This window comes from Meleagris gallopavo, chromosome Z, assembly GCF_000146605.3.
Source record: "Meleagris gallopavo isolate NT-WF06-2002-E0010 breed Aviagen turkey brand Nicholas breeding stock chromosome Z, Turkey_5.1, whole genome shotgun sequence".
In the NCBI taxonomy this organism is placed as follows: Eukaryota; Metazoa; Chordata; class Aves; order Galliformes; family Phasianidae; genus Meleagris; species Meleagris gallopavo.
In genome coordinates this window covers 7,177,148-7,189,515 of record NC_015041.2, presented here as the reverse complement: position 1 = coordinate 7,189,515, position 12,368 = coordinate 7,177,148, and the positions used below count along the sequence as shown (strand labels likewise).

Here is a 12,368-nt window from a genome sequence, read left to right as displayed (position 1 = left end):
CTCTGCCACACACCCCCAGCACTGGGGTCTCCATACCCAGGACCCCTGAGTGCAAGGGGTTTGTGCTGGGTGAGGGTCTCACCTATGATCTGAATCTCCGTGGTGAGGTGCTTGGGCTCCTCCGTCCAGGGGGTGGCATGCACAGCCACGCTCCAGTCGCTCCACGTGCCGATGTCATTGTCTTTGGCGGCCACCTGGATGATGTACTCCTTGCCAGCATAAGCATCTGTGATGGTGTGTGACGTCCCATCCGACAGCTCTACCTGCGGGCAGGTGGGGATCAGGCAAGGGAGTGCTGGGGATGGGAGGCAGCCAGAGGAGGAACTCCAGCAGTGGGAGGTATGTGATAATCAATGTGTTTAGCCCAGCTAAAGGGTGAGAAAGAGACTGGTTTATATCCCTTTTTTACCACCATAGGGAGAAAATATCATCTAAAAGGCAAAGCAAGGGGGTAAAGGGCTGGGATTGAAGTTGGCTGTCCATAAATGGAAATAGGCAGTGTTAACCTGATATCCACATGTCCCCACGCATCCTCCAAACCAGACTGGAAATTTTTCTGGCATGCTTTGGGCCAGAGGTATGACTGCTGTGCAGCACAGGGACCCACAGGGAGATGCTCTACCTCCAGCTAAGCCAAGGGTGCAGCGAGTCCCCAGATCTGCAGAGCCAGAGTGGAGTTGCTTCCTCTAGAGGTCACCAGAAACTAGTAAATGTGTGGGCAGTTCTGCTCGGACGTGCTGGGAGGCGGGGAGCAGGGCAGCTGTGGCACTGACAGTCCATGCATGCACATGCTTTCAGGACTGAGAAGATGTTCCCTTGCCAGCACATCTCCAGCAACCCCACTGCTGGGCTTGCAGCTGTTTTGCTGAGAAGCTGCACAAGGATAAACTCATGTCCAACTGTCATTCCTAAAAAAAATGCCCTCTGTCTTGTTGTCACTACTCCCTGGGCCTCTGTTGTCCTCCTGGCCATGTGGCTGCTGATGTAGTGATTTAACTGCAATCTTAGTCCAGACCTTCTGGGGACATCTGATCCACTTGGAGATATGTCCTGATAGAACACATCTATCAGCACAGATCCACACCGCAGGGCCACTGGTGAGCAAACACACAGTACTGACAGCAGAGGAAAGCTCAGCACTGATACAACATGCCAGGAATAACACCAAGCTGCATCGGACTCCTGTGGTCACCAAAGGGACCACTGCAGGAGAGCACTGTGCATCACTTTGCACCCCTCCTTGAGGTTCATCATTAATACCCACTGGTTTCATTTCCCTTCCATCCTAATTGTGTCTGGCATGGAGAAGCATGAGGCCACACAAACCCTGCAAGATCACGGACACCCCTTTGTGCAGCCTTCTCCTCCCCACTCGCCCAGCTGACACAAACCACCTTCCCTTGCAACACATGTTGATAATAAACATGTCCAGGGGGGATGAGGGACTGACACAGCCCATCTGCTCAGGAGGCAAAGGGGGGACATGGTGCTTGGCCTCTGAGCCTGCTGATGGCTTCAAGCCAAGCGTTGTGGTCCCAGTGGCTCTGCACAGCTCTGGGGGCAGGGACATCTGTGTCCATATGTGGAGTCCTCAGCGCAGAAGAGACATAGACCTGTTGGAGCACACCCAGAGGAGGGCCACAAAAATGATCCAAAGGATGGAATAGCTCTCCTATGAGGACAGGCTGAGAAGAGAAGGCTGAGGGAGACCTGAGAGCAGCTTTTCAATATCTGAAGGGGAGCTACAGGAATGAAAAGGATTGACTCTTCAACAGTGTCTGTGATTACAGAAAGAAAGAAAAACGGCTTCAAGCTCAAGGAGGGCAGATTTAGGTTGGATACACAGAAAATGTCTTTTACAGTGAGAGTGGAGTGGCATTGGAACAAGTTCCCTGGAGATGTGGTTGATGCCATATTCTTGGAGACTTTCAGGGCAAGGCTGGATCAAGATCTGGGCAGCCTGATCTAGCTGTGTAGGTCTCTGCTTATTGCAGAGGATTGGAATAGATGACCTTTAAATGTCCCTTCCAACACTAAGGATTCTGTGATTCCATGACATTATTCAGGGAAGTTGTGAGAGCATCTTTTGTGCCCAGTGAGCCCTAGAGCTCAGCCTCGGTCCACATCTGGGGTGTGGGAGCAGATGGTAGCTGAGGCTCCAGGAAACAGCAGCAAGGTGGGTGATGCTGCCAGGAGCAGAAGGCTCCAGCACAGCATCCCACTGCCCAGGGTAACACTGACAGCTGAATTTTATTAAGAACTTGGTTCAACAGCAAGAGAAAGATAGAGATGAAAAGTTCTACCTGGTTCTTGCTTGAATCCCAAAAACTTAAAAGAACTGAACAGCCAAGAGGGTTGCAGCATTGGGATGCAGCACAGTCAGTGTGCTGATGTGGCAAGGATGTCCTGACACTGCAGCTTGGCATGCATGGGGACAATGTCCCTGCCAGGGATGTGTGCCTTGGCAGCACTGCCTGGCTAGTGACTGGTGTGGTCAAAGCCATCACCCTGCTCCTTGCAGGGATATCAGAAAGGCAGGAACCCATTTTGAGAAATAATCAGCCCTTTTCCCATCTCACCTGCACAGCATGTTCAACATCCTAGCATAGATTTAATCCTTTTGTTACGCAAATATCACCTCAGCTTTTATACAGCCACTCCTAAGGTCCCCACTAGAGAAGAGGATGCTTTGCTTTCTCACTGTGGGCAAGAGCCTTTCTGCCCCTGTTCCCTCTCTGAGTGCTGCCTGTAGCCTGCCGCAAGCCAGGCTTTGTGCTCTCAGCTGCTCCCAGTGGCTTGGAGCCCCACATCTGCAGCACATCTGGAGCAAAGGGCCTTCTGCCGCCCGTGAGGTGCAAAGTTGTTACCAAATCCACAGGGGAGCAGGGAGAAAGGTGTGTGTCTGTCTCAGTGCTGCACTTTTTGGGCTGGACAGAAGGATACTGAGCCCTGCTTATCCCTACACATGGGGCATGAGTTCTGCAGGGGAGAGCAGAAGTACTGAGCCAGGGTCTGACCCACTGGCACAAGTGCAGCTGATTAGGGTGCCAGGTTTACGGGGTGTAGGCTTTAGTGCTGGAAGCTGGAGCAGCGTTTGGGATCATTCAGTCAGAATTTGTCTTTAATGCCTGGTCATCATTCTGGGGCACACAGCCCTAAGGCTGCTCCAGCACAGACACTGCTAATGCCTCAGCCAGGCTCAGAGGTCAGAGTGTGCCACGGTGCCTGTTCCCTGTCCCCCCACTGCCCTGCTGTTTGGTGTTAGGAAAGGCATCTGGAGTTGTGCCGTGACACTGCTGGGTGACACTGGGGAAATGAAAGGGGCCACAGCTGCGGTGATCACAGGATGTCATTGTCCTGCTGTGGCAAGGGATGTGACTGCAGCTGCCTGCACAGGGGAAATGTCTTCAAGGAGAGGCCTTGCACGGAGCAGAGATAGGCAAGACTTCAGACCCCAGTATGGCTCTGTGCTGGGCTTTACTGATTTTCCAGCCTGCTGAAGAGGCAAAGAACCAGCCCTCTGCTGCCTCTCATCCCTATGGCCAGAATTAGGTGCTCCCTTCCCAGGGCACAGTCTTGCAGGAAAGGGGCTTGAGCTCCTCTGCCCCAAACCAAAGTTGAATCAGGGTGCCCAGCAGAGACAGACTCCTAGCACCCAGTGCTGCACATACAGCACTTGAAAGGATAGCCTCAGCACCTGCTTTTCCTGCTGCCCCTCAGATGCAGCTGGTCTGCAGCTGAATGTTTGCAAATGGGACTATGGGGGCATGGGAATGCTCCCCAAGACCCAGGATGAAGCATCTTTCTTGTGGGATCTCGGAGGATGCTGTCCTAAGCTATTTAGACAGCAAATAAAAAGGGAAGGTGTAGGGTACAGCACCCATCTCCCCCCTTACATAGGATGTCCTGAAGTGCAGTTTGGGTTTTCCAAAAGGCATTTTGGAAGGGGGTATATCAGAGTGGGAACAGCTTTGTCATGGTTGATGAGAAAGTCCATGAGCGGATGCCTGTGTCTCAGCACAGAAATGCAGCAGCAGCAGCAGCAGCAGACAGGAAAACACACAGGTTCCAACTGGACACAGAAAGGGAGAGGCAGCGAGGACAGACTGGGGAGGACACGGAGGGATGGTTGAGCACACAGCATCAAAGGGAAAGGGAGAAATTCCTTAATCCGCATCCCTGCCACACAGAGACAAAAGTTGGAGGAAGGCTGTGCATGGTAATTTTTTTTTTGGCTGGAGGGGTCTGCATTTTGCAGCCTGCCTTTGTGCACCTGCCAAAAGTCACTCTGGCTGGCTGTAAAGCGCTGCCCAGATTAATGAGGGATCAGCAGCCAGTGCAATGCAGAGCTATTAGCATTGGAAAAAAAACCCACCAAAACAACAACAACAAAAAAACACCAGAGAGAAATGAAAAAGAGCCCTTGAGCCCCAGTAATTCAGCAGTAATTCAGCCTACAGCTTGCCTAGGGCAGCATGGGCTGGCATTCTGCAGATCTCCATCCCTGGGACAGTGTACACACCGAGCAGTGCCCATCTCTCATCCCATGGCTAACACAAGTTCAAAGGGCACTGTATGCACCCACACAGTGAAGCAGAGGTTAAGGTCGTGATTTCCCCCTGTGCTCCCGTAGCCTGTCCTGCCAAGGTGCCCTGGCAGTAAAAAGGTCACAGTGTGTTCTGCTCCCAGTTAAGCTCTATTTCCATTCTGTGCAGCCAGGAAGCAACTACTGGTGAACAGGGTAATGCAGTGCAAAGCTGATGCCTGGATGGTCTCCAAAAGGAGAGGACCTCAGCCCTCCCTGCCCTGCAGCTGGGCTTGGTGGTGCGATGTGCTGGAAGGCGGTGGAGAAGGGAGGAGTGGATGTCTCTTTGCATCCCACAGAAAAATGTGTTCGCAACTCTACTTTCCATTCCTCAGTGCCTCCCGCTCTCTGTTGTGACTCCTGGAAGGGGTTTTCTCCTGCTCCAAACCAGGGTTAACCCCGAGAGCTGGGTCACAGCAAGCAGTTGCTGCTGCCTGTGAAATGATGTCAGCAGGGGCAAAGAAAGGTTTTGTTTTCCCCCTTTTGTCTGGAAATCATTACTAATAAAAGAGCCCCCAAATGACTCCTCCTGTGGCACTGCGGGAATCAGTTTGGTTAACCCCAGACAAAACTTTCTCTCTCCTTCAGCAATAACTGAAAGGCTGGGAAAAGCGAAGGACTCTCCTCCCCTTGTGCTTCCTGCCTGCCAGCCAGGCAGTGGAGCAGCCCAGTGAGGTCTGAGCCATTGTCCCTGCAGTCACCCCCCAAAAAAGACTGCAGCACACAGCTCAGCCCCAGCTATTGGCTGGGGAGGACAAGTTATTGCAGGGCTCCTCCGCAGCTTGGCTTGTCTCACACCAGATGAGGCTGAATGTCTCCCTTCTGGCTTAAAATAAAGAGCATCTTTGAAAGCACAGCTGTAATCTCGTTAATAATGGGACTCTGTCTCCGGATGCGTCTTCCCCTCCTGCCAAGTGACAACTGTCAGAGCTCACTTTGCTTGCAGCCACAGGAGGATGGGGCTGGGATGCCCAGGGCACTCAGCACCAATCTCCAGGCTCCGGCTGCAGATGCATTTACCATGCAAAAGCTTCCTCCTACCACTGGGGCCAATGCAGAGGGACTATAGCAGATGGGACTCCCACCTCTGTGGCACCTCTGCTCTGCCTGTCCCACACCGAGCTGAAAGTGATGCTATTCCAGCCTCAACATTTCACTCTCTCCTACCTCCTATTGATTCCATTTTTTTAATTATTTTTTTCCTCCCCTCTTTTTTAATCACTGACTTTGCAGCCAGGAGGGGAAGGAAGAGAAGTGTCGCAGTAAAAGCGACCAGGCATGAAGCTTTAATGGCGCTGGGTCAGGGTGACCTCCCTGCCAAGGCTGCCTGGCGAGGAGGGGAAATGCAGGCAAAGCAGCATGGGGATGCAAACAGGCACAAAGAAGTGTGGTGTCACAAAGTGACATTGCTGCCACCCCAAAGGGGATGCGGCTGCAGCAGGCGGTCACGCTAATTGCCTTCCCAGCTCCTTCCCTCCCTTTGCCCATCATGGGCAGTGATGTGTAGGATTAGGACATTCTTGTGCGTTACGTTAGCCTGTGAGAGTCATACATTAGGTAGAAGATGTTGGTTTGCTTGGGGGAGATATCCTTAAACCCACCCACACAGCAGACCTTGCACAGACCACTGCTCACGGCCACTTAACATCCCGGCATGGCATGAAGATCTCCCCTTGATGTTCTTAAGAAAGCTGTTTCCAGCCTTTGCAAATGCTTACAAACATGTCTCTAATGCTTCCAAAACAGAAGATGAAGGAGAAAACCCCACTGCATTATTAGCTTTAAACATCTCATGACCTTTTTCTGCAAATCTGAAGATGCACGGTTCGTTAACATTTCGTGTTGTCAGCACGGCCAATGCGTTCAATTAGACTTCACAACGGCATCTGCAAATTGCTGGCAACTCACCAGAGGAAATCCTCCCTTCCTCCCTTGGCTGCCAGTGCTACAAGTACTTCTGAGCACTGCCACATTCCTGCGCCTGTGCAGCAACCCCACCAGTGCTCAGTGCATGCCATCTCCGCTAGAAACAACGCTGGAGAGATCCTGATCCAGGTGATACCCCTGAGCAGGAGTAGATCTGGTGCGTGAGCTGTGTCGGGCTCCCTGAAGTCACCTGAGACATCCCCGGCTGTGTGGGGGAGCATGTGCATGGCCAAGGACCTGCATGCCATAGCATCCACGAGTGTGCACACAGCTGCGCTCGTGGGCAGCCTGCAGGCATGCACAGAGATAGCTGCTGTTGCGAGTTAACTGAAGGAGCCTGTAAAACCAGAAACAGGCTATTAGCAATCCATTAGGAAAGGGTATCCAGTTCCAGCCTAGGTAATCCATTAGAGGAACATCTGAGAGCATTAGGAGAGCTCGCTTGGGGCCAGGATGGGGCTATAAAACAGAAGAGGAAACCATGCTAATCTGGCTTGAATTACAAACTTAAAAGCAGGAGAAAAATAAAGGATACCCTGAACATTTAATGTTTTATATTTAGGAGACAGAACATGAGATTCTGCCAAAAGGAGAGAATGGAAAAATCTGTTTAGGCTACAAATATCTCATCTCTCTTCATGCAGGAAAGAAACTGCCAGCCCCTCTTCCAGAAGGGAAGAGCGTGACGGTGAAGCTGCTCAGCTTTCTGGGTGAGCTCGGTGTTGGTGGGACAGAGTGATCACCCAATGTGACACAGTGTGGTTCTGTGTCCTGCACAACTGGCAAATGCCTGTGCCTGGATTCAACAGAGCTGCTGTGAGGTGGCATGACAGCCCTGCTGCAAGCAGCATCCCGCACACGTGGACACTCATCGTCTCTCTGTGCTAATAAATCCCAGAGCATGCAGTAATAACTCTCAGAGCAAACTCCAACACAAGAGCTGCTAAGTGGCCTGAGCGGAAATTCATTGCTGAGCCCAGAGAAAGGGGGGGCAAACGGTGTGCTGAGGCTGAAACGCACCTTTGTGAGCACTCTGCCATGTCAGGGAGGGGAGAAGGGTCCCCACTGTGTCCCTTGCTCTGCACCTCCCAGGCTGGCTGTCCCCGGGGAAGATGCTGTGCAGTGATAGCTGGCTCACCCAGCAGCACTCTCGATAAGATCCACTGCTCCCGCCACGGATGGCTTCATCTTCTGGTGCCAAGGCCTGGCATTATTAAAATCCTGAAAGGAAGAGCCTGGGAGAAAGCAGACTCTGATTGAATCAGGCCCTACAGTATTCGACAGCTCGACATCCATCTGATCCTATTAGTGCTCATTCAGTCCTGTCTGCTGAGGTGCTGTGCATAAATCAGCCCCTGTGCAGATAATGGGAGGCGGAGGGGAGGAAGGAATTGCAGCTTTTGCCAAGAAATACCACGTGCAGTGCGAGTATGGAGGGCTGTATCTCTAGCCAGTATCTGGAGCTGTCCTCTAGCCCTCTCTTACAGCAATGGACATTCCACACAGCACTCAGGAAAACCTTCACCTAGCACAAATTAACACCTTGCTGTGCAAACACAGATTTTGCTGCATTCTATCTCAGGACACCAGTCCCTATAAGGAGAGACCTACCATCAATTTAGGTCATGCTGAGCTGGTCTTGGTTCCATCAAGCCATGACCTTCCCTCTCCTGGACGGATTTTGAGTGCTCCTTGGGCACTCTCAAGATGCCAACAAGCAATGGGTCTAGAAAAGCAGAGCTTATAGAATCAAGAATCATCAAGGTTGAAAAGACCACTGAGATCATCTAGTCCAACCATCAATCCATCACTGCCATGCCCACTAATCACGTCCCTCAGTACCACATCTTGTTTCTTCAACACTGCCAGTGATGCTAAACTTCTAGGGCTCATAGCATCTGGCAACTCACTTTTGGGTGCAGACACCTAAATCTGCAAGGTATCCGGGTGGGCTAAGGGTGTCTGAGCACACCCAGGGGTCCCAGGGCTTTGGCGCTGCAGCGCTGCCATTCCTGGTGTTTGGGAGCTGACTGAATTAGGTTTTGCAAATAGTTCATCTGATGCATAGTGGCAGTTTTCCTCAAATCACCCATAAATCAGATTTTTCATTATGCAACCAGTGAGGTAGGGATTCAGTAAGCAAGGCTGGTACCTTGCTCACTGAACGTCTGCACTGGCTTACCAAGCAAATTACTCCCCAAACACACTTCTCCATCAGCCAATGACTGAGAAACATGTCCTACAAGAGGCCATGGATTAAGAGTGACACCACTGGGACCACTGTGCCCTCCTGAGATGGTGAGCTTTCCAGCTCTCAAGCATCCATACTGAGGACTGCTCCCACTCTGCAGCTTGGGAGGACAACTTTTGACTTCCCTTGACTTTTGCAGCCGGGGTGCTTCACCCAGTGTCTCCAACACCTCCATGTATTTCCCACCGTGGCTATGCGCTGTTCTGTCCCCTTATGGGCTTAGCCCCAGCCCAATGTGCCGAGGCAGGAGACAGCCCATTGGCATGTGTATCATGAGGACCAGGCTGCAGCTGGGGAAAACATCAGCCTTTTTCACTACGGTTCTGTAAGTTGAAATAAGTGACTTTGCATTTCATATTTCCCATGAACTTTCCACCTTTTCCCACAATTTGAATACTTTCCTCCTCAAAATGAAAAAACTCTTCCAACCATGTGAATATCCAAACTCTCCCACTGCTCTCTTACTCCAGCAGAGTGATTGGCAGCTGCTCTCTCCCTCCCTTTGAGAAGAGAAGGGCAGGGAGAGACAAGTGGGAGAAGACTCTACCAGCACCTGTCTGGTTTTCAAAGCCATCAGCAAAACGTTTCAGTCTGAAACAAGACCTGCGCCGCTGCCTTATCAAAGAAAAGCAACTGAAAGAGAAAAACCCACTGGGATGATGATGTCTTACAGCGACACAAGCACAGCACAAAGCCTCTCATCCCCTTTTTGAGACGTTTTTCTCCCTAAGAAGAGCTGTCTGGCAGAAAATCCCTCTCAGCTCCGCATCTCAAGTGAGCTCCTTGGGGATGGAATGCTGGCTCCCATTTGTCTATTTTCTGGGCAAGATGCCTCATCAAGCAAACCACTGCCATGCTTGCCTAATTGGCTTTCCCCTGGCCCATCTTGGAGATGTCGGGATGAACCACACCAGTGCAGCAGCGCCTCTCATCCAGCAGCAGATTGCTTTCCTTCATAAGTAGAGCATGCAAGCAGCATATAGCAAAGAAGAAAAAAAAAAATCCTGTTCGTTATCTTCCTGCTGCTAACAAATGAAATCTGTCCTGCGGGCTGCCAAGGATTTCACTGACAATTTTTTTTTAAAGAAACAAGAAATAAAAGTAAGAAATACGATAACATCATGGCAATCGCTCCGTTGCTGACTGGGCCCTGAGTTACTGCGAACGGTATTTTATCTTCGGCTCAAAATCTAAATGTGGCAGAGGCACATTTAAATGCAGTGACATTTATACTTTAAATGCCTTTTACATCTTGTTGGCAGGTTTTATATAGAACATATGTATGGAAAACAGATACAGGCCACGGATTAAAATGCAGAGAGGGGAGAGCCTGCAGAGCCATTTGTAGGCAGAATATGACTTAAAAGAAAGAGGAAGAAAAGGGAGGCGGAAAAATGAAGAGAGGAAAAGGGGCTGTGTTGACAGGGAAGTGAACAGACATTTCTTGGTCCCTGGCCACCCCATCTTGCTCAGCATCACTTACGTGCTGCCACTGGTCCAGGATGAGGGGCCGATAGCGCAGGAAGAACTTGAGTGGGAAGGACTCGGGGTCGGGCCAGGATGAGGGGTTCTGCCATGACACTTCCAGCCGCCGGGGGTTATTGGGCACGGGCTTGGCCACCACGCTCTCTGGAGGATCCGGCTTTACTGGAAGGGAAAAGAACAGCTGTTAAAGTCCCACTAATTGGATGCAACAGGACTTACAGTGGGGAGGTGGGTGAAAAGCCCGCCTAGGTGATGTGCTTTGGGGATAAGTCCAAGTGATGACTCATGAGCCTCAGAAAATCACCTTTTAGTGCTTATGGGTCAGGAATATCCTGGCTCAGAATAACCATCACTAAGGAGATGCCAGCACCTGGACAGAACGGAAAACATCCCTCCTCTCTGCCGGTACCTGGGTGAGTGCAGGGAGCTTCTTGAGCCCTAACCCCATCTTTCCTTGCTCGTCCAGATGGCTGGGAGTCTGACCTGCCATCAAACCTACCCACCTCTCAGCAGGTTGCACTTTAGGGCTGGGGATTCCAGGCATTGACACAATGCATGCAGCACAGACAAACCGTGTGGTTTCTCACTCCTGCTCTGCTTTTGAGATACAGGGATATTTTTTCCACTATCCAACAAGTATTTCAAGTGAATATTTATTGACTGTGCAACGTGCTCGGAAGTTGCTGCTACTTTAAAGTGCTGGGATCAAAACCCAGACAGGCTGTGATGAACAGTGTTGCCTCTTGCAGAGTCAGCTTTGCTCCTCACTGAAAGTCTGCCCAGATCTCAACAGCTCAGACTCTCAATTTGCAGCAGCAAAGCTCTGAAAAGTCTAAAATATGGGTTGTGCAGGGGCCTGGCAGCCTGGTTAAAACACTTTCCCTCTGAGGAGCTGTGCGTGGAGATATCCTGAAGCTCTGCTGCAGACTTGAGAGCTGGGAAGGTGAAGGATTTCCATGGGACAGCTCACAAGGCTCTCTGTGCTCACTAAGAACAGTGATGCAGATAGTCATCTAATCACTGAATCACAGAATAGTGCTGTCCTGGGAGGGCTCTCAACACTCCCAAAATCCACATGAAGACTGCATGAAGAAACTCACTTCAGCCTGGAAACCGCCAGATAAAGCAGTGTTCCTGCTCTGACCAGAAACTTGTGAAGGCACCATCTCTAATTCCAAGCATGCAGGAGAGACTCTGGGGTTGGGAAGAGCCTGACAGAGCTCCTGCAATGCACTCAGAGCCATCTCCTCCCTGCTGGCCCCACGGAGATGACATCTCCACAAGGGCTTTGCTTCCTCTGGTCAGTGAAGGTGGCAAGTGAGCTGCAGGCTTGAAGCTGTATGGGACTGGGTGCTCATGTGGGATGGCACTCCTGCAAAGAGATTCATGTGCATGGCACTCACTGCCACTTTGCAAGGGGCGGGCTGGAGCTGGGCAGTGCAGGCAATCAGTGCACGAGGTTTTTGGAGTCATCACATTTGAGAACAGTAACTGTGTGAGGCAGGCAGGAGCTGCGGTGGGAGGGATGATTTGCTGGGACTGCAATGCTGAGCTACTCCAGATGGCTGTGTAATTCCCTTGCTCGCTTTGAATCCCTGGGCTTGGGCTGGACATCAGCTTCCATCCATGGGGCCTTGGAGACCAAACACATACGGAAAAGTATAAATCCAGTGCCGGCTCACTGGGCTGGGTTTGCAAAACAAAAATCTGTTTGGCTGAATGAATGTAGATGAAAGCAAATGTGGCTCTACAGCAAGGGATAAAAACACGAGGGTGGAGATGGACGGAATGGGATGTCACAGCTGTAAGGAGAGCCCTAGCGTAACTCAGGGAATGGGAAATGCCACCGTGGCAGGTTGGAGGAGAGCAAGGAAAGTGGCCTGATGCTGAGGGAGGAAATCATCCCTTCATTTTTCAGGGACGTGACCCCCTCACATTAGAGGAGAGCTATGCTGGCTTACTGCAAGCGTGGCAGAGCTCCCGGTTGCAGTGAGCCTTCAAACATCACTGCGTCTTAATGGGAAAACCATCACGAACGCTGCGGCTGCCTCCCCACGTGTCCCCCTGGCTGTGGGACTCCTGCCCAGGCCTAAGAGAGGTGCGGCAGTGCCAGCCCCTCCC

At 51.3% G+C, this 12,368-nt stretch overlaps 1 protein-coding gene across 1 annotated transcript in view; it reads right to left on the bottom strand.

Annotated features, from left to right (window-relative positions):
- CNTFR (ciliary neurotrophic factor receptor) overlaps window positions 1-12,368 on the bottom strand; it is a 158,139-nt gene that overhangs the window by 995 nt on the left and 144,776 nt on the right. The window contains 2 exon segments of the mRNA XM_019610159.1: window positions 7-263; window positions 10,246-10,409. Coding sequence (XP_019465704.1) covers window positions 7-263; window positions 10,246-10,409 — 421 coding nt within the window.